This window comes from Microtus pennsylvanicus, chromosome 8 (assembly GCF_037038515.1).
Source record: "Microtus pennsylvanicus isolate mMicPen1 chromosome 8, mMicPen1.hap1, whole genome shotgun sequence".
NCBI lineage: Eukaryota > Metazoa > Chordata > Mammalia > Rodentia > Cricetidae > Microtus > Microtus pennsylvanicus.
In genome coordinates this window covers 75,654,413-75,677,033 of record NC_134586.1, presented here as the reverse complement: position 1 = coordinate 75,677,033, position 22,621 = coordinate 75,654,413, and the positions used below count along the sequence as shown (strand labels likewise).

At 38.4% G+C, this 22,621-nt stretch overlaps 1 gene segment (V, D, J or C); it reads right to left on the bottom strand.

The window, feature by feature from the left end:
- Positions 1 to 6,869: 6,869 nt before the first annotated feature.
- LOC142856441 (immunoglobulin kappa variable 4-1-like) lies at positions 6,870 to 7,594 on the bottom strand. The segment is given in 2 exon segments: positions 6,870 to 7,321; positions 7,527 to 7,594. Coding segments are annotated over 2 exon segments (486 nt in total).
- Positions 7,595 to 22,621: the final 15,027 nt, after the last annotated feature.

The window sequence follows — 22,621 nt, the reverse complement described above, 5'->3', positions numbered from 1 at the left end:
CCCCATACTCCCAATTTACTAGGGATATCTTGTCGTTTTTTACTTCCAGTGTAGATTAGATACATATATGTCACTCTTAGGTTCCCCATATTGTCTAGGTTCTCTGGAATTTTTATTTGCAGGCTGTTTTTCTTTGCTTTATTTTTAAAAATCACTTTTGAGTGAATACATATGATAACTGTCTTTCTGGGTCTGGGTTACCTCACTCAATATGATGTTATCATGTATGTGGAATCTATAACAGCAGTCATGATCTATACTCTGAGAAGTCATAAAGGAAAATGGAAACTTAACACTATATAGATGCTTTAATTTCAATTGTCAAAACATCAAAGCATGTAAAAGCAATGATAGCCACAGTGGCTGCTCCCAGCACTTCAGGCCAGAGTAGCAGTACCAAAAGGAGGAGAACAATTTGACCCCATCTGCAAGTTGGACTAGAGCCTGCTTCTTGGGCACTGACGAGCTGCCTTTAAAGACAATCAGTAATCTGCACCTGACTAAAGTCTCAATATGAAAATCAACTTAGAAAAAGCTTGAGAAGGGACAGCTGTTCTTGTGTCACCCCATGGCAGTTAGGATTTGCAAAGAATTCTCTAGAGTATTCTCAGTACTGTATCCCAGGTGACATTTTGGTTGGTCTTTTGGAACTGTCACTTTCTGTTATTCTGAGGTACCAGGTGAGGAGTGTATTACAATTACTCTGACTGCTCTAAAGGACGTTGGTTGCAGAAGCACTGTGATATCTCAGAATTAAAATCTTGAAAAAGATATCTTTATATTTATTAATTTGTTTTTCCCAAGACAGAGTTTCTCTGTAGCTTTTCAGCATGTCCTGGAACTAGCTCTTGTAGATCAGGCTGGCCTCAAACCCACAGAAATCCACTGACCTCTGCCTCCATAGGGCTGGAATTAAATGCTGCCACCACTCTCCAGCTCATTCATTCTATGTGTATATAAGGATTTTTTCTGTATGTATCACATTAGTGGTTCTTGCACTTGGATTCTAAAAGAGGTCATTGTACCCCTTGCACCTATTTTGGCAGGTGGCTGTGAACTGTCATATGGTGCTGGAAACTGAACCTATGTTCACAGCAAAACCAGGAATGACTTATCCACAGATCCATCTCTTCATCCTAAACTAATTTTGTATCTTATAAGAACATCTTATTTTGCATTTGAGTAGTTACTTCTCAACAAGAGAAAATCATTGGATTCAATAAAATTGAGAAAAAAAGAAGAATGTATTCTGTGTTCAGATTTGAAGGAGAATTTGGCTCCAATAAGAAGCTCTAAATAAATGTCATCAGGAACCAAAGAGTCTGTGAGCTGTGAGGATAGAATAAAGAATAGGACTGGAAATGTAAATTTGTAATGAACAAGTATCACTGAGACAGAAGCAGATCTCTCCATCTCCTCACTCCAAAGTCAATGCAGAGTCCCCATGAAGTCTTAACAAATGGAGGAAGCTTTTACCCTGTAACCAGACACACATCCTTAGAATACACATTTCCTGTCAATCATCTACCAGCTTAGGAGCCCCAGCATGTCCTGTGGACAGAATGATGGACATTCTGTTAATGTCCCTATGATTAAAGCTATCTAAGATAATGATGCTGGGCTTTATGGCCCTTTGGACACTCAGCATACTATCAATTCCCTATAGAACTACAGTTTTTAATAAAAACCTCAGATCAGCTGGGAAGTGACTCTCATAATCAGCATTTCCCTTCTCTATGGCACCTGGACTGGAGGTACTGACAATGTGAGGGCAATTTGGACATTTCAGTTTCCAGGTATTGGACAGACAGAAATGTCTAAGACCCTGACATCTTCAAATAATATCATTATAACTCAAGGGACTGTGTGAAGCTCAGATATCCCTAATCAAGGAGTGCAGTACATTGCAGCTTGACTTTTCTCTTACAGTCATGAAGGAAAACATTGGTCTTCAGGCTGTTATTTTGTTTAGTGAAAAAACATGGATGAATACAGGGCCACTGTGAAGGTTTGAGGTCACTAACACTGTGTTTATGGGGAGAACAGTGTGTCAGTGATCTCCTCTTTCATCTCTGCAAGAGGCTCAACATAGCTCCACACACTCACAACAATTGCACATCGGGCCTTACTCCCATGTAGCAGAGCTTTCAAACCTAAGCCAACATTATCTCATTATTTCCTTTTCTTCTCCTGATTGTAAACACAAGGTTTTACCCTTTCAATGCAATTCAAAGCAAGAGATGCTTAAGTCAATGCACAAATGAACACTGCAGCACAAACTTCAATGGATGATAGTGAGATTATTTTCACGACCGTTTTCCAACTCTGTGATTAATGTCCCCGGGAAATCGACATAGATTGTGTTCTTTAATCACACTGTTACCACAGCCTGCATGGTTATATAACTAGGGGGTGTCAAAGGTTTTTTCCCTCCTCGATATCCGAACAATTTCATTGTAGGGATCTTTAACTTTCTTGTTTAATCTGGTTCCTAGATATTGGGTTTTGAATTTATTAATGGAATTTACACTGACTTTTTTTCTTAGTAAGTTTATTTCTATTTCACAGAATACCTATTGATTATTTATGTTGACTTTATATCATGATCGTTATTTATACCCTGCTGTTTGCTAAAGTATTTTCAGATTTAAGAGTTATTTGGTTTAGTGTTCAGAGTATTCTAAATATAAGATCTTGTTGTGGTAATTTGACTTCATCATATGATATTTTATATCCATTTTGTTTCTCCCTCTTGCCTCTTTCCTATGACTCATGTTTGAGAATTACAGTGAATAAGAGTGAGAGAGAGGGTATGCAACCTTTTCTCCTTTAAGATGTAAGAAGCAAAGCTCTGATTTTCCACACTTAGGATAATTACAATTTTATTTTTATCATTCATGATCTTTGTTTTTATCTTTTCTTACTGTATGATTACAAATTTCTTTCAGAAAACCTATTTGTTTCATTATTATCATTATTATTATTCAATCCCATTGTCAAATGGCTTGTCAATTAACTAAAGACTGTCTAGGAGACACGTGATAAAAACAAGGAGAAGCTGGACACAAATATTCCAACAGAGTGGGCTCTCATGTAGTTGCAGATGTTCATCTCAACCAGCACTTTAGATCAACATTAGTAGAGACTTTGTCAAATAACCCAACACAGTGCTGCTGTGTCTCCATGCCATTCACAGACCATTGTGAACTATCAGTTGTCTGTGTAATGTTTGTGGATTTGTTTATTGTTTTGAATCAAAATGGTCTGGTTATCAATCAGTTTATTATGCAACTGGAAATATCTGTCTCCATGATGTCAAGCTACATTTTGAAAGCAAATGAACAGTTGACTTTGTCTGTCTTGGTGCTGAAAATAGAAACCAACAATTCTGTCTTTATCCAGCAGAAGCTACAGACAGGGTTGCACATGTCAATAACTGTACCCTATGTTCTTATTTATAATCAAGAAAGATCATTCTATTCCTGCTCCATTCAGGGATTATATAATGAGTTCAAATGAGTGTTCTGCATTCCCAAAGATTAATGTTGGATTATGATTGATACTTTTGGTTTTGAACTAACCTTTCATATCTGAAAAAATAACCATAATGGTTAAAGTATACAGGACTATTCATATTTTCATAGATTTTCATCACATGTATTAGGACATCCTTATGTTAATCAGGGAAATCCATCTCTCATTTCTGGCTTTTCCCCATTTTAATCTTTATTTGTGTAATCTGGATAATGTTTCCTCCATACCATGAGTCTGCTGCTGTTCCTTCCTTTCAGTGGCTTGAATGAGTGCTAGGACTGTTAATGTCAACTCTTCATTGAATAAAGGTCATCTGAATTCTTAAAACATCCATAAGTCTTGTTTTTCAATCGTTTTTAAAATAAATAATTTATAATAAAAATTTAGAATGTTGCACAAAAATGAAAACAATGATTTTATACCCCACTCACAGAAAGATTACAAAATTTTGACATTAAGACAATAACTATATGTCTTATACTTAAAACATGCTATCCTTCATGAATTTTGCTTATGAGCTCACTAAGACTCAATCACCTGTCCTTTATGAATAGTCCCATTTACAAGGATTACCTTTGAATTGCATTTATTTTTACATGCAGTGGGAATGTATTACAAAGCAAATGTGCTATTAAAGTAAAATATATTCTAAAGACTTACCCACAGATTATTTTTTACATTTTAAAGTGGCTAAAACTTTAAATTTACTATGCAGCTCTTATCAAACTGACTGGTGCTAAGAGGAACCAGGTGTCGTCATATCATCTGCACATTCCACAGGGTTCAGCAGCAGCACACTGTTCAGACACCAAATGTGCTTCTATGGACAGTGTCCTCTCCAGGAAGGGGGTGTAGGACAGACTGGGAGAGATGCTTGAAAACAAACAAGCTACAGCTTTGATGGGACACTATCACACATTTATGTTCTCTACTTTTAAAAATGTGATTGTAAAATAAACTAGCTATTTAATGCATTTTTTTCAGTTGGACATAATATCCCCTTTTCAATAGAAAAGCTAAAACTTCTTATATTACTTACAACTATAGACCTGCCTAAAATTAGGATTATCATTTACTAGACCGAGCCTACCTTAATGGATACAGTAATCTACTCCATTACCTGTCATTTTATATCAAGTCCAAAAAGACCAAGAGAACTCGCTGTTTCCCTGTCATCTAAATTACTAAGGATGTTCTATGGTTCAGCTGATAGTTCCTGAGATGGTTCACACTAGGAGGCCCACATTTCTCTGCCCATTTCATGAAAAGAGCTGATTTTCTCTCATATAGAAAATGTAATGTACACATCTAATGTACAAAATGTGACTGAAGATGAATTCTTCTCTTTTTCCACTGTAACGTAGGACAAAGAACTCTTGGGGTAAACCTTGCTAATCATAGTCTTCTCATATGATGGAACCTGCTCATGAGTCAGCTAAAATGTGATTCCTTAAAGGTTTTTGTTAAAATACACCATCATGAATGCTCTTTTTCCTCTTAGTTCATGGCGTTTTTCCTTTCAGTCCATTGGTCACCACTCAAAAGTGACAGAGGCAGAAGCAGCAACTTGGAGATTTGGATTGCCTGTGGGAATATGGAAGAAGTAATCTTCTGGGAAGCATTTCTGGGAGGCCTCAGAACTTCATTTTACAGAGAGGGGAGATGTAAAGGATGGGGACAGTGACTGACTCATCACATAATTTGTATTATACAGAACAATCCTATCATAAAGTTCCCACCACAAGTCTTAGTTATCATAGGTTGCAGGACAGTCCTATCAAATAGGTCTTAGTACAATTTCTAATTACCATTTTGGCAGCACGGAAAAATCTTCTGCAAAGAACTGTGTTAATGGTCACATTAGAGACAAATTATCCATTTAGGACAAGAGACAGTTCCAAATCAGGTCAGGGACAGAACAGGGAGGCAAGTGTGTTGGAGGGAATCCTCCATGTTGCCAAGCTCAGAGACTGCTCTCAGGCTATGGTAGACTGAAAGCTCCAACCAGCAGGGCCTCTCACTATCCTTTCAGGTTTGTTATGTAAGGCTTGTGTCCCAACGTTTGATATGTATGCATTTGGAATTGTTATTGGTGAGTCACCTCCTTTGTGGCTGCCTTTATCTGTTTGACTCAGCATTGTTTAAATTCTAATGTAACAGATATCAACAGAGCTGAGCTTTGACAGCTTGGTTTGGGACCCCCATTCCCTTGTTAGATTTGCTTCCATCACTTGGCTCTCAGCACATGTATATTTTTAACAGTTAGATATTAGACTAGTCTAATAATATGTGTATATTTTTTATTAAATTGTGCTCACATGATTATTATTAAATGCTTATTAATTTCTATCATTTGTTGCATATTCTATGTGTGTTAGATTTTTGTCAGTTTGTTTTCCTTTCTTTCTATTCCTCAACTGTATTGGACTTTCTGATTTACACCATTGGGCATACTAATATCTGTTTTCCTGATAATCATTATTTATCTATTCCTCTCATGACATTAATATTTTTCTATGCTCTCATGATTAGATGATCTCTGTTTTCTTCTGTGTGCATAGTATTTTGATAGTATATTTATGTATTTGTTGGCATGGGTGTTTGTATGAGAGATAGTGATATAAAAGCAAAGAGAGAAGAAAAGAGCAGGAAAGCAAAGAAGTAATGGGGAAGACTAGCACATATATTCAAAATATATGATATACTGGAAAAAGTTGATTTTAAGAAAATTGTGTATAATGAATTCACATTAATAAAAGAATTTAAGGGACTTCAAGAGGGCTCACATACCAAAGATGCTTGACACCAATCCTGATATCAAATGTGATTTGATTACCATAACCCAAATAACAAAGGGACAATCAAGTCCAAGCTGTTCTCTGATCTCCAGAACAAGATTATGTCACATGTGCACCTAGGAATATGAACACACTTGCTCACAATACAAAAATGCACACTCACTTTGACAAAGAATTACTTAATCTACGAAAAATGTAATAGAAGTTTAAAGATAAAAAAACAGAAGAGATTGTAACCATTAAGGATGTAAGAAAGACCTAAAGAATATGGAAAAGTGAAAAAAACCCTTTTCCACAGCTTCCAAAGCAAAACACAATTTGTCACCATCATCACTTCAGCCCAGAGAGTCCTATGATAGATACCAGAGGTCCAGAATTACGGAAAGATAAATCCCTCATATTCAAGCAGCAGAGTTTGTGGTATTGGGGTACAAAAGATAAAGAAAGATAATACTGAATTCTCCTCTGCATTTTCACATACAGGATTTTCATACCTAAAGAATTAAGAGACATTTAAACCGTATATCTTGCCCAGGTCTGAAAATATTTTGATCAGAATTGGAAGCTCACTGTCTCCCAGGCAGAAGGGAGAAGTGTGCAGGTGCAGGACAGCCTGTGGTGCAGGCAGCTGTTGAGACTCTCAGAAGTTTTGGTTGGAGGCTGAAGCACTGTGGGAGGAGATTTATACAACTGCTGACAGTAGTAATCTGCCTGATCTTCAGCCTGAACACTGCTGATGGTGAGAGTGAAATCTGTCTCAGATCCACTGCCTGTGAAGCGATCAGGGACCCCAGTGTGCCGAGTGGATGCTGAGTAGATCAGGAGTTTAGGAGCCTGCCCTGGCTTCTGCTGGTACCAGCTCAAGTAGTTCTTTTGATCTTTACTGTATAAAAGACTCTGACTGGACTTGCAGCTGATGGTGGCCTTCTCTCCTGTTGACACAGCAATGGAGGATGGAGACTGGGTCATTACGATATCTGCACAGGCACCTGCAATAAGGAATACAAAATGAAGATTTATAATATGCAATCACATAATATAGTAACAGTTGAAATTGATCATTTAATAACCTTGGAATGTCACCTTGTCAGTGTATATCTTATGCAATACTTTAAAAATATTATGTCCTAGCACACATATTAAACTTCTAATATACAAAGAAGTGATTCTGAAAAAAATTATAGCATTTCTCACCAGACACCCAGAGCAGCAGGGACATGAGGACATTTGTTTGTGACTTCATCTTGCTCCTCCTGCCAATCTCATGCATCTCAGTTCACACTGTAAAAGTCTGGTTTATAAATTCTTAGCAGCTGGGCTGACCAGGAAGGACCCATGCAAAGCAGTCCGCAAATACATAAGGAAATGTCTGCGCAGTGTGATTGAGTGGCTAGTGACAATCAACAGACAAAAATAACACCACAGGCAGAATGAACAATCACTGAAAGACATCAGCTTATAGCTCTCCAATAGAATCTATTAGGTACTCTAATAACAACATTGTCTTAAAATCCAAGACATAGTAACCCAATTAGCTGTTGCAGAAGTGTTAGGAAAACTATCTCAGATTAACAGCACTAGGGAAATGATAAAATATGCTCAAAAATTCACAACAGCAAAAGAAACATAGAATAAGAAAACATGAAGTAAAAGAAGGGATGATTGGAGAGGGGGAAAGTGGAAAAGCATGAAAGAGAAAATGGAGGCTAAATGGGTTTGTTATCATTCATGTGTAAAGTCACTCTTATGCTGAGTGCACATTGTTCTCCAGTTTCCAGACTAATAGAATTCACTATGTGGAAATCCTGGGGAACATTAATTTAAGATTGCAATGAGAAAAGTGTTCATCTCAAAGCAAAGGTAAAACCAGCAGGAACAAAGAAGTATTTCCTCCCCACAACATCAGGAAATTGAAACTGGACTCTAAGTTTGGGAAGAATGAAGGGAAACAAAATGGAATGGATATCTTCAAGTAGTCATCACTGTAATTCTTGCTTGATAACTGTTTTGTTATATGTAATTTTACTATGTTAAAGTTAAAACCTTTCTTTTTATTTAAAGAGAAAAGGGGAGGTGATGTGGGAGTCCCCTCTGTGTGCTATGATTACCATTAATGAATAAAGAAACTGCTTTGGACCTATAGCAAGGCAGAACTTAGGTAGGTAAAGAACACTAAGCTGAATGCTTGGAGGAAGAAGAGCAGAGTCAGAGAGAAGTGATGGAACCTCCACCACAGAAAGACACACTGAAACTTTGTTGGTAATCCTCGACATCGTGGTGATATACAGATTACAATAAATGGGTCAAATTAATATAAGAGGTAGCTAATAAGAAGCTAGAGATGATGGGCCAAGCTGTGATTTAATTAATACAGTTTCTGTGTGTTTATTTCATGGCTTGGCAGCAGGAAACAACCAAGCAGGCTCCATAGAACAGATTGGCACTCACATGGCCAACTAAAATTCACTTATTATTTTGAGTCTAATCTGGCCAGCAGGAAGAACAAGCTCCCTCCCCTAACATCTGTCTTCATGCTCATGAAGTGCCTTACTTTATGTTTGTCTTATATTATTTTATGAAGACCTTTGCTAGTACTTATATATAACTGTACAGTGGATCCTTATTTTTCAAAAGCTGTGCCAACAGTGTCATCGTTTTGCTGATAGTTTCTGGCATTGGTGACTTTACCAGAGGACATTGAAAATATATATCAGATGGTGCAAAACCTATCAAATGAGGGGAAAGCAAGTCAAATAATCCCAAGCTAACTCCAAATAGAGCATTCCAAGGTTTTTCTTTACTAGAAGGGAACTCACAGATAATAGCAAACAAATAAGAATGGGGTCCAACATTCAGGTGTAACTTGTGGGGAAAAGAAAGAAGAGTGGGTGGCCTTGCCCACCCCAAAGCCATGCATCAACCTGTCCAGCCTCTCAAAGACCATTGTTTGGAGGAGAGTCACCATCAAGCAGATTGTAGTTGTTATTCAAGGTCTACTCAACAGATGAGCAACTATCTGATAGAGAATCTCGTAAAACAAGGCTTAAAAGACTATTGCCTATAAATAAGTGTATCTGTCTGTATTTCTTTTACATGCACATGTTCCTTCCCTAATAAAAATTATGGATATTTTTTCCATTGCTTTTTTGTTTATCTTTGAAAATATTCCATCTTCAAGGCAAAAATATGGCTGAGGATGAACAAGAAGATGACTTCTGCTTATATGTATAATTCTGATGAATAGAAATTATACTAGGATAACTTGCATTACTTGAACTGAGTATTACTGAAAGTAATAGTATTCTCAGTCACAAAGATAGCTAATTTTAGTCTTTAGAACAAATTTAAAAAAACTGGTAGTCCCCAGAGATGAATACACAAGGAAAACTTTCCGGGGGTTTATTGTAGTTTCAAGGTCAGGCATGAAGCAGCTTTGGTAGACATAACAGCCAGTAGTAAAGGACTCCTGTACATACTTCTAACCTTAAAGACAAAACAACTAATTGTTTATTGTTCAAGTCCTTTATTACAATGTCACTGTCTGTCTGGGAACACTGATCCCTCAGAATTATATGCTTAATTTACTAACCATTCCCAGTCAGCACAACCTCCCTAGCCTGAGAGAAGCTGTGTAATCTCTATGGCTCTCTTTCTTACTGTTTACATAAGAAGTGCTGTGTGACCCTAAAAATGTGATCCTTATTTGTCCAGAGGCTTTGCTGGGAATGGAAAAAAATGTGATAGAAATGAGACTCTCTCTCTTTCTCTTTCTCTCTGTCTGTGTATAGATGCATGCTGAGAGGAATATGTAGCTTTACATGCAGACACACACACACACACACACACACACACACACACACACACACAGAGAGAGAGAGAGAGAGAGAGAGAGAGAGAGAGAGAGAGAGAGAGAGAGAGAGAGAGAGGAGAGGTGTGAAGACATGTACCTGATGAGTAGGTAGAGAGATATCGAACTTGTAACTGTTTCAAAGACAGATATGTCTGTAGGAGAGATTCATGTGAAGGAAGAAGTATATGACAGTGTGGAGAATGAAACTGTGGAAAAAGATGTGGCTGTGTAAATGAGAAGTATGAAGGTAAGTATCTCTGAGGAGACTATATGGAGTATGTATGGAGGGGTGTAACTCTGGAAGTAGTTGCAACTAGAGATGTATGCAGTGTAGGAGAGAATTTTATATATGTGAAAAGAAATAGATAGCTGTCTGTAAAGTGATGTAACTATGTAGAGACAGAGAGAATGTTAGAAAGAAAATTTTCAAGATGAAGTAAAATAAAAAGGTACCATCATAAAACATATATATTTGATTTTTTTACTCACAGAAATAAAAGTCTAGCACTCAGATAAATAAGAACTTCTTGTAAGTCCCAGCTAATCTGAAGACATTCTTTTTGCCACTCTGAGTACAGTCCTGGGAGCTCTTATCTCAGGCTGCAGTCATTTTCATCTCCCCTCCAATAAAGTCACTCAAATCCAGGTTCCAACCAATATTCTTGCTGTATTTACTGCATCTGCAAGAACAATGGCACATCTGCAACTATTATTGCATTGCCCACAGTGCATCTAGTATGGAGTATAATTCTGTGCAGAATTTTTCCAGCTCCTGATTTTTTAAGTGTGAAACTCTCTTTTCATTGTTCATCTTCCTTTTTTAACTCAGTTTCTACTACTTGCTGTGTATGTTCCATGAGCTGCTACATTTCTTGTTCTCTCTGCTTATAATCCATCTGCTTAATCATCCTTTCTAAGACCATGAAATGTTTCATCCCTGGTGTATGGTTTTCATTGACTTCTTTTGATTCTCCCTAGTGTTTTGTAACATGTTCTGTAGGATTTCTTCTCCAATTTGAGAAATCAAGGATTCTTTTTTATACTGCGGATCATTTACTTGACCCTTGAGATGTTTTGTAAGTATTTCTTGAGTTCTGATTTTGTGACTCAGTTTGACTACTTTGGAAGAGGATTTTTCTAAGACATTTTGGTAAAAGAGTTTCTCTATTTGTCTCTACGGAGATTCTTGTGCCACTTAATGTGTGCACAATGTCATCTAATGCATGATACAATAAAATTCAGGGAAAGGAGTTGTGCTTAAACTTGAGGACCACAAGAGTCAAGCAGCCAGCCACTTACTCTTACCTCAACCTCAGTCCTAAAATGGCACTCCTGCCTCCAGAAATCTCAGAATGATACTGTATCTGAGAGATGTTTCTTTCCATTTTATAATCCTCTCTAGTTCTAGGATTAAAGGCAAGCCCTGCCTGATTTCTATGGCAACTAACTAAACTAATGTAGATACTGGAATTAATGATGTGTGTTATCACTGCCTTGCTGTGAGGGTGACCAATGTGGCTGTTTCACTCTTCTGAACACCAAGCAAGCTTTGTTTGTTAAAATACAATTGAAATGCCACTACAGTCACCTGCAAACATTTTCATGAAGTTTTAAAAATGTTCTTTGAAGTTTCATATTATATCATCACCTTATTTCTCTCTGAAATCAATTTGTCTAATTTATTTCCCAACTTGCAGTTTTCGCATAGAACCTCTGATATTCAGGAATGAGTAAAGGCATAGTGATGGAACAGTTTGACATGAAGATTTATAGAGAAAGAGATTGCATTTCCCCATTTGGGTGCAAAATGTTTTTCTTCATCCATTCCACAAACGTATCATCAGAGCAAGGGACTGAGCTTCCACTGTTCAGTTGAAGAGCAGAAGGAGGGAGAAGATTAGCAAGGAAGTAGGACCACTAGGGGTTGGTCCACCCACTGAGGCAGTGTGCCTCTTCTAATGGGAGCTCACCAAATCCAGCTGGACTGGGACTGAATGACCATGTGATCAAACTGGACTCTGTGGATGTGGCTGACAATGGGGGCTGGCTGAGAAGCCATTGATAAAGGAACTGGGACTTGTTTCTACTGCATGTACTGGCTTTTGGGGACCCTCATCTATTTGGATGCACAGCTTCCTAGGCCTGGATGTAGTTATGAGGGCCTTGGACTTCCCACTAAAAGAAGGAGAGATGGGGAGGGAGGAGGGTGAGGGGGGCAGGAGGGAGAATGTGGAGAGCTGCGTGGAGCCACGCCCAAAAGATGGTGCTGGCTTCTGCCCTCCATGATCCTGCAAGTGAGTGCTCTCTGATAAACAATTCCTTATTGGCTAAGACCAGACTCTTGTGATCATCACCCAATGATTGCAAGCAGTTTGCATATGCGTGGACCAATGGACGGTGCCCACGTGGCTATCCAGGGTTGGTAGCCCAGGCCTATTTAAGGGCTGGGAGAGGCTTGCCTGGGGAGAGAAGAGAGAGAGATACAATTGTAAAAAAAGGTCCTGAATAAAACTGCTTGCAAGAAGAGCTCCGGTGTCGCATCATCCTTGCTGGTCGAGGCGGTCGCAACAAGGAAGTATAAATTTTTGAATGGAAAAAATAAAAATAATTATAGTAAAAGAAACATTGTCTGTGGTCCTTGGGCTGTGCCTAGACACCATCATTCTTCGCTGATTCTGCATCCTCTCCAGAGTTTTCAAAAGTTCTTGTAACACTCTGACTTTTCCTGTCAGTTCTTACTCAAGGGCTGTCGTCTTTGCTGTAGCATGAACCTACACTACCTTGGCATCTACAGATTTTAGGTTCTGACCATCTTTGTCATTCTTTTTGTCATTTAACATAGCATTTTAAAGCTTAAGAATCTCTGTTTCAGATTTTATATTTTTTTACATTTACATGATGAACTTCATTGATGTCCCCAAGTTCTGTCCTGAGTGCTTTTGACAGACATTTTATTTACACTTTTATATTGTTGTTGCTATGGTTCTGATGAAGTTCTTCATAACCTTTTGATTTAATTTTATCACAGTTGCATGTAGAACCATACCTATTTCTTCTAGATTTTCCAGTTCAGGATAAAGTATAAGATTTCTAACTGTATCTTAGTGATCATCTGGATTTCATTTGATTACATCTCAACCCTCTCACTTTTATCTCTGATTTTATTAATTGAGTTATCTTTCTGTTTCTCTAGGTTAGTTAGCATGCTAATGTGTATCTATTTATTCAAAGAAGATACTCTTGTAATATTTTTATACATTTTAATCTCCATTTCATTAATTCCTACAGTAATATTTATCACCTTTTATGATTGACCTCTTCTGAGTTGATCATTATCTTAGATGGTGAGGCTCATCACTAGGTGTGCTATTTTTAGATCTCTCTGGATCTGGTCATTTATTTGAGGTCTTTCTGGTTTTTAAAGGTAGGCTTTCAGAACCCTCCGCTTTCCTCTCAGTGTCTCATAGCTGTCTCTCAAGGATGCAGGGAAGCTGTGCTGCCATTTTCACGTGCTAAGTGCTGTATGTTTTTCTCCCTGACTTCTCAATCAATCTATGGTAATTCAAGTGGCTACTGGGAAGTTTCCAATTAACTCTTTAGGCTCTGTACTAGTTCAGTTTCATTTAGATTTTCTTTTTTATTTACTTTTGTTAAAAAGAAAATAAACTATCTTTTTTATTATACATATCAGGCCAAGTTCTTCCTCCTTCCCTTCTTACCATTCCCTCCACATTTCCTCCCACCCTGCCCTCATCCAATCCTCAGAGTGAAAGGCACATTGCTATGGGTAAGTGCCAAGGCCTCTCTACTCTACTTGGGCTGAGCAAGGTATTGATCCAAAGAGAATAAGTTCCCAATATGTGAGTACATGCAGTAGGGACATATCCTGGTGCACTTGCTAGTAGCTCCTCAGGCTGCCCCAGCCGTGCAACTGTCAGCCACAATCAGTAGGACTAGTTTGGATCTATGCTTGTTCCTTCCCAGTCTGGCTGGAGTTTGTGAGCTCGTATTTACTCAGGTAAACTGCTGCACTGGGGGTAGCTAACATGGTCTTCACCTTTTTGCTAATATTCTCATTCCTCCCAGTCTTCAACTGGACTTTGGGAGATAGCCCAGTGCTCCAATGCAGGTCTCTGCTTCTGTTTCCATCAGCTATTAGATAAAGGTTGTATGGTGATATTTAAGGTATTCATTAGTCTGACTATAGGGCAGTTCAATATCAGGCACCCTCTTTTCTATTGCTTAGGGTCCTAGTTGGGGTCATCTTTGTGGATTCCTGAAAATTTCTCTAGGGCCAGGTTTTTTGCTATTTGCATAATGGCTCCCTGAATCAAGATTTCTCTTTCCTTGCTCTCATCTCTACCCATACTCTATCTTGACTATCCATTTCCTCAAGTTTTCATCACACCTCCCTCTCTCCCCCCGCCCTCTTTCCCTTTCACCCGTCCTTTTACCCCCACCAACATACTCCCAATTTGGGAGGTGATCTTGTCTGTTTTGACTTTCCAGGTGGATCTATATATGTTTATCCTCTGGCTCACATTATTTCTTAGCTTCTCTGGGATCATAAACTATAGGCTCAATAACCATTGTTTATATCTAGTATCCAAATATGAGTCAGTACATACAATCTTTATCTTTTTGGGTCTGGGTTACCTCATTATTGATAGTATTTTCTAATTGCATCCATTTGCACGCAAAATTCAAGATGTCATTTTAATTTACTGCTGAGTAGTACTCCAATGTGTAAATGTGCCACATTTTATTTATTCATTCTTCAGTTGAAGGGCATCAAGGTTGTGTCCAGGTTCTGGCTATTACAAATAGTGATGCTATGAATATAGTTGAACAAATGCCTTTGTAGTATGAGTGAGCATTTTGTGGGTATATTCCCAAGAGGGGTATTGTTGGACACTGAGATAGGTTGATTCACGATTTTATGAGAAACTGACATATTGATTTTCAAAGTGATTGTATAAGTTTACATTCTCACCAGCAATGGATAAGTATTCCCCTTACTATACATCCTTTCTTGCATAAACTATCATTGGCGTTTTTGTTCTTAGCCTTTTTGACAGGTGTAAATTGGTATCTCAGAGTTGTTTTAACTTGCATTTCTCTGATGGCTAACTATGTTGACCATTTCCTTATTTATCTTTTGGACATTTGATAGTCTTCTGTTGAGAATTTTCTGCTTAGTTCTGTAACCCATTATTTAATTGGGTTATTTAGAACTTTGATATCTAATTTCTCAAGTTCTTTATATATTTTGGAGATCAGTTGTTTGTCTAATGTGGGCTTAGTGAACATTTTGTCCTATTCAGTAGGCTGCCTACATTTTGTCTTATTGACTGAATCCATTCCTTTACATAGGCTTCTCAGTTTGAGCAGGTCCCATTTATTTATTATTGCTCTCAGTGTCTGCGCTACTGGGGTTATATTTACAAAGTGGTCTCCTGGGCCCATGCATTAAAGAATATTTCCCACTTTCTCTTCTATCAGATTTACTGTGGTCAGATTTATATTGACGTCTTTAATACATTTGGACTTGGGTTTTGTGCATGGGGATAGATATGTATCTGTTTTCATTCTTCTACATGTTGACATTCAGTTATGCCAGCAGCGTTTGTTGAAGATGCATTCTTTTATTCATTGCATAATTTTTGCTTCTTTTTTTTTCAAAAATCAGGTCTTCATAGTGTGTGTTGATTAATATCCGGGTCTTTGATTCAGTTCCATTGGTACAGGTGAGAGAGTCTTAAATCAAGATTAGGTTAAAAAAAAAGACCAGGGGAACAGTTTAAATAGACTCATTATTGTTTTTTTAATCCCATTTTTAACTAGCTTGTCAGTCAACTACAACACTCTCTAATAAACACAGTAAAAAAAAGTCTAGTTCATAATTGCTTGGATCTGTCATTCTCTCATGCTTACCACCTCTTCTGCTACAAGGACCTGGTCCATCGATCAACAATGCAGATCCAGGGTTTGGTACCTAGATCATGCTTCTTGAACTGTCAATCACCCAGGATAGCCAGAACAATCTTATACAATAAAGGATTGTCTGGAGGCATTACCATCCCTGACTTCAAACTCTATTATAGAGCTACAGTATTGAAAACAGCCTGGTATTGGCATAAAAACAGAGAAGTCGACCAATGGAATCGAATAGAAGACCCTGACTTTAACCCACAAACCTTTGAGCATCTGATTTTCGATAAAGGAGCTAAAAGTATACAATGGAAAAAAGACAGCATCTTCAACAAATTGTGCTGGCAAAACTGGATGTCAATCTGTAAAAGAATGAAAATAGATCCATATCTATCACCATGCACAAAACTCAAGTCCAAATGGATTAAAGACCTCAATATCAGTCCGAACACACTGAACCTGATAGAAGAGGAAGTGGGAAGTACTCTACAGCACATGGGCACAGGAGACCACTTCCTACGTATAACCCCAGGAGCACAGACACTAAGGGCATCATTGAATAAATGGGACCTCCTGAGGCTGAGAAGCTTCTGTAAAGCAAAGGACACTGTCACTAAGACAAAAAGGCAACCCACTTACTGGGAGAAGATTTTCACCAACCCCGCAACTGACAAAGGTCTGATCTCCAAAATATATAAAGAAATCAAGAAACTAGACCGTAAAAGGCTAATCAATCCAATTATAAAATGGGGCACTGAGCTGAACAGAGAATTCTCAACAGAAGAACTTCAAATGGCCAAAAGACACTTAAGGTCATGCTCAACTTCCATAGCGATCAGGGAAATGCAAATCAAGACAACTTTAAGATACCATCTTACACCTGTCAGAATGGCTAAAATAAAAAACACCAATGATAGCCTTTGCTGGAGAGGTTGTGGAGAAAGGGGGACACTCACCCATTGCTGGTGGGAATGCAAACTTGTGCAACCACTCTGGAAAGCAGTGTTTCGGTTTCTCAGGAAATTCGGGATCAACCTACCCCTGGATCCAGCAATACCACTCTTGGGAATATACCCAAGAGAGGCCCTATCATACAACAAAAGTATATGCTCAACTATGTTCATGGCAGCATTGTTTGTAATAGCCAGAACCTGGAAACAACCTAGATGCCCTTCAACGGAAGAATGGATGAAGAAAGTATGGAATATATACATATTAGAGTATTACTCAGCAGTAAAAAACAAGGATTTCTTGAATTTTGCATACAAATGGATGGAAATAGAAAACACTATCCTGAGTGAGGTAGGCCAGACCCAAAAAGAGGAACATGGGATGTACTCACTCATATTTGGTTTCTAGCCATAAATAAAGGACATTGGGCTTATAATGCATGTTCCTAGAGAAGCTAAATAAGAAGGTGAACCCAAAGACAAACACATAGGCATCCTCATGAATATTAACCTTCATCAGGCGATGAAAGGAGACAGAGACAGAGGAGCACGGGACAGAAATCTCAAGGTCCAAATCAGGAGCAGAAGGAGACGGAGCATGAGCAGGGAACTCAGGACTGCGAGGGGCACACCCACACACTGAGACAATGGGGATTTTCTATCGGGAACTCACCAAGGCCAGCTGGCCTGGGTCTGAAAAAGCATGGGATAAATCCGGACTAGCTGAACATAGAAGACAATGAGGAATACTGAGAACTCAAGAACAATCGCAGTGGGTTTTTGATCCTACTGCTCATACTGGCTTTGGGGGAGCCTAGGCAGTTTGGATGCTCACCTTAGGAGACCTGGATAGAGGTGGGCGGTCCTTGGGCTTCCCACAGGTCATGGAACCCTGATTGCTCTTCGAGCAGATGAGGGAGGGTGACTTGATCGGGGGAGGGGGAGGGAAATGGGAGGTGGTTGCGGGGAGGAGGCAGAAATCCTTAATAAATAAATAAATTAAAAAAAAACAAAATTGGAGAAACTAGACTGTCCTCTAGTGGCCCAGACAAAGCACTCAGCAAATGAGGAAGCAAACTGAATGACAGCATGTGAGAATGGCTGATGTCAATCAATAACCAATAACATCAGAGAGAGTAAGCACTTACTGGGAAGAAAGGTTCAACTCTGAGCTGGCAAATCAAAAATGTCTAGATGCTCTAATGGCAGGCTTCAGTTCACAAACAAAGACATATTTACATTACTTCATCAATCTAATTATAGAGCTACCCACCTCATTATAACTATCCTTTGGAAATAATCAACATGGTGGGCAACAAGAGGAAGAAGCAGCATAGAGGAAGGGGAGGGAAGAATCTAAAATGTAATGAAGGAGAAATGACAGAAGGAATGAAGGGACAAGAATGGAAGAAAGGAAGGAAGAAGGCCTGGAGAAAAAGAGAAGAAGATGGAAGGAAAAAAGAAAGGAAATTTAATGAGAAGAAAAGAGAAACGAGAGGAGAGAAGTAAGTAAAATTGAGAGGTAGAAAAGGAAAGTCAGAAAGCAAAAGTGAAAAAAATTGGGCCAAGTTTTTATAACACAGAACCAAAGTATTTGAGCAACAATGTCACTCATATGATGATGTCAATGGAGAGCACTACACATTTTGGAGTGATAGCTTCTAGGTTTGGTATAAATCAAACAGTCAAAGCAAGGGGATAGTTCACTGCATGGATTTATGTGACATCGTCATTTAGCTGTAGAGCTAAAAGGATCTTTAATGTCACTGTAAATGTAAGTCAAATAGAAACTGACTCTGCCCTTTCAAATATTTGAGACTGAAAAGAGAGGTATAAAACAGCAGAAAAATGGGGTAATAGAGTAAAAAAGCAGGAAGAACTCCTCAGGAAGTCATGTTGTAATCCAACACTAAAGCATAACACTGACAAACTTTTCACCATTTCCAGATATTAATATCCTAGATTTCAGGTGAAAATCTATGGGTCTTGTAAATTATGACATAGACCATGAAAATTGACAAAATAAAAGATTATGAAAGCACATCCACAAATATTAATTGAAAAGCAGACACAGATTGAATTTATAATGTTTAGGCAATGTGAACCTCTCTTGCATTGTTGGACATCAATGCAGCCTTGATTCTAAACATGAAACACAGAGTTTGCACTATGCCTGCAAAACACATCATGTAACAACTACAGCTAAGGCCTCATCTAAGATTTCAGAGTAGTGTATGTTGTGTTATGCATTACAGTCTATAGGGCTTTCTGCCCTGATAATTTCATAGTAATTTGTACACCCATCACTTTTCCTCCTCATACACATATCAGTTTCATACATCTTTGAACCCTGCTGTCCTCCTCTTCTCCTTTTCTCTCCCCTCTCTCTTTATTTCTTAGATCTCTCTTCCTATTTGTCTCTATGCATAGCAGCCCTGCTTATCTTTCCCTACCTAGTTATTGGTTGTTCTGATTTTTATGAAAACCACTCAGGCATTTTAGGCAGGCAAAATAAGACAGCTTTACAGAGTTAAACAAATGCAATATAAAAGAATGAAATACATCTTTGAATCATTATATTCCACAGCAGAAGGCCCTGTAAAGGCATTATTGGATTTATATCTAGAGGACAAAATAGCAGATCTGGAACACTAATGCTCTCACCTCAATGTCTTTCAATCATGTCATGAATCACCAAAAAAGCCCTCAGTAGATATGATCCAATCACAGCAAAATGATCTTAGGATTTCTCAAGACCAGGGCTAAAATAAATAGATGTATTTTCTTTATAAGATGTAGTAATAAGGGTGGCGGGACTGTGTCCCCAACACCCCAGCTGTCAGCTCGGCTAGCTTTTGCCCCGAAATAACAACACACAAACCGTATTCATTTAAACACTGCTTTGGCCCATTCCTATATAGCCTCTTCTAGGCTAACTCTCGCACCTGGACCAGCCCATTTCTTATCATCTGTATAGCACCGGTCTTACCGGGAATATTCTAGCCTAAGTCTATCCTGAGTCCGAGCTTCATAGCGTGCATCTTCCCTGGAGCGGGGAGCATGACGTCTCTCTGAAGCGTCTGCTCCAGAGAGCAGAGCTGTCGAGTCTGAGCTCACTTCCTCTTCCTCCCGGCATTCTGTTCTGTTTACTCCACCTATCTATGTCCTAACCAATAAAAAAGGGCCAAGGCAGTTCCTTTATTAGCCAATGACCTTCCCCCATCATTTCCCCTTTTTCAGTTTAAACAAAAAAAAAAAAGGCTTTAACTTTAACATAGCAAAATTACATATAACAAAACAGTTATCAAGTAAAAGTTACAATAATCTTTATCGTAACTAAGGAAAACTATAACTATAACTAACTATTCTTAACTCCATCAAAGACTCCAGAAAGATACAATACTACATAAGCAAACAAGAAAAAAGCAACTTTTAAAACTCTAGAAATGACAGAGACATCTCACTGCCTGGACAGTCACCCAAAGTTCCTCTGTACCGTTGGGGCATCCATCTTCAGCCTTCAGGCCCATGGTATCCAGCAGACATTTCCATAAAGCAGGAAATTTCAAAGTCTGTTCAGTCACTATCTGTTGTGTCCTGCAGAATGTCTCGCAGACTCTTTCATGAATCAGGAATCCCGAAAGATCATCTCACCTTAGGCAAATTCAGTAGTTCTCTCTCTGTGGGTTCTCTGTGTCCAGTTTATGCAATAGTCCAGGCAAGAGCAGTTTCTTGCCCAAATGGCTATCAAACTCCATAAAGATCCTTTCAATGCCCATCTTCTTCCTGAAGTAGATTGGTGCTGCCAGGAGCAGAGTGTCTTATTGTCATGAAAAATCCTAAGTTATTAAAACATTAAATGTCCTATTCTATAATCTTTGAAAGACATGAAGAATGTCTATCTGAAATATATATCTAGAAAATCTAACTAGCATGACTGCAAGCTTTACTATTATCGATGATTATCCATTAACAACCTATATTTCTTAATTATATATTTAAATGAACTACACAATCACAATAACTTAATCAAAATCAGAAACACTTATACATATAACAAAATTGACCATGAATCTCTATCAATAAAGCAAAATCTATACTAATGCAAATTGTTCATGTCTATATCATATCCCCCTTTAAATGTTAAAGAACATTTATAAACCATATTTGGGAACATGGGCGCAGTTATTTCTCTCCAAACTGCTTCCTGCTGAATGGGGGCATCGTTAGTTAGGTCTTTCATGGTATAACCTGTGTGCCAGGGTCATCTCAGTTGGCAGTTGAGGGAAGTAATTTTTTGAGGGTGTTCATAGGAACTTTTCGGGAGGTCGTGGTCTATCATACCAAATCAGGATAGAAGAAATCCAAAGGGTCTGGTCCTCTGTGAAAACAAAAGAAGACCCTCTCCAAAGCATCATATCCTTAGACCCAAATTTTGAAATCGTATGATATCCATTCTGGTTCCATTTGGCAGTCCATATAATGAAATGTCTCTCTGTACTTAGCTCCTTCACAGTCAAAAATTTTAAAGAAAACACAATTATACAAAGAATCCAGACTCTCTGTGAATTTTCCATTTTTATGTGGCTTATTTTTACTCTATCACTTTACTTTATTCTGTCTCTTTAAAGACTTTACTTTTTTTAAACCATTAACTTTATTCTCTATATTCTTTTTCTTCTCTCTCCCAAGCCTACGTACATTTATCCAACAGTGTGACTCATTTAGTAGTCTGAATCTGTCCTATTGTGAATCTGTAATTTTATACTATCCAGGAGCAGTTTTGATTTGCGCCTTTAAATCACTAGGCTCTTAAGAATCTAAGCTGTGACATTCCTAGGTTAACTTTTTGCTTTTTGAGCATATATCTGTAGACCAGGCTGTCTTTGAACTCTCAGAGATCCGCCTGTCTCTGCCTCCCAGGCATTGGGATTAAAGGTGTTTGCTACTACACCTTGAACTCACAGATATCTGTTCGTCTCTGCCTTCTAGGCACTGGGATTAAAGGCGTGTGCTACCACACCTTGAAGTCACAGAGGTTTACTTTAAGAATTTTAACTTTTAGTCTGCATATATTTTTAACACGCTTTAAATCATTTAAAAATTTCTTTGTCTTTGAATCTCTCTTTTTACTGTTTCTCTCTCTCTTTTTCTGACCACATGAGTCTTTAGTTTACCAAGCAATCTCAGTAGGACTAAAGGCGTGGCTTTGCCAGCTAGATCCAGTCCATTCCTTAGCTTTCCAGCCTCATGGCAGATATACAGGCTGCAGCCATGTTTATAGCCACACCTCTATGGCGTTTCAAGGTCCCTGCCAGCCAGGAGCTACAACAGACAACACTCAAGTCCTCTCTCGGTAGCCGGCCCTCCTGCCTCAAACAGTCAGAGTTTGCCCTGGCAGGATGGCCCAGAAAGCCGGCATTTTTTAAACAGCGCAGCTTTTTTCCTGATACGGCTGAAAACCGAAAAGCATGTGTTCAGCTTTTCATCAACATCGTTTAAGTGTTTCGTGGCAGGACCTCTTAATGAGCTGCAGGCTTTGCAGCTAAAGCTGAGTC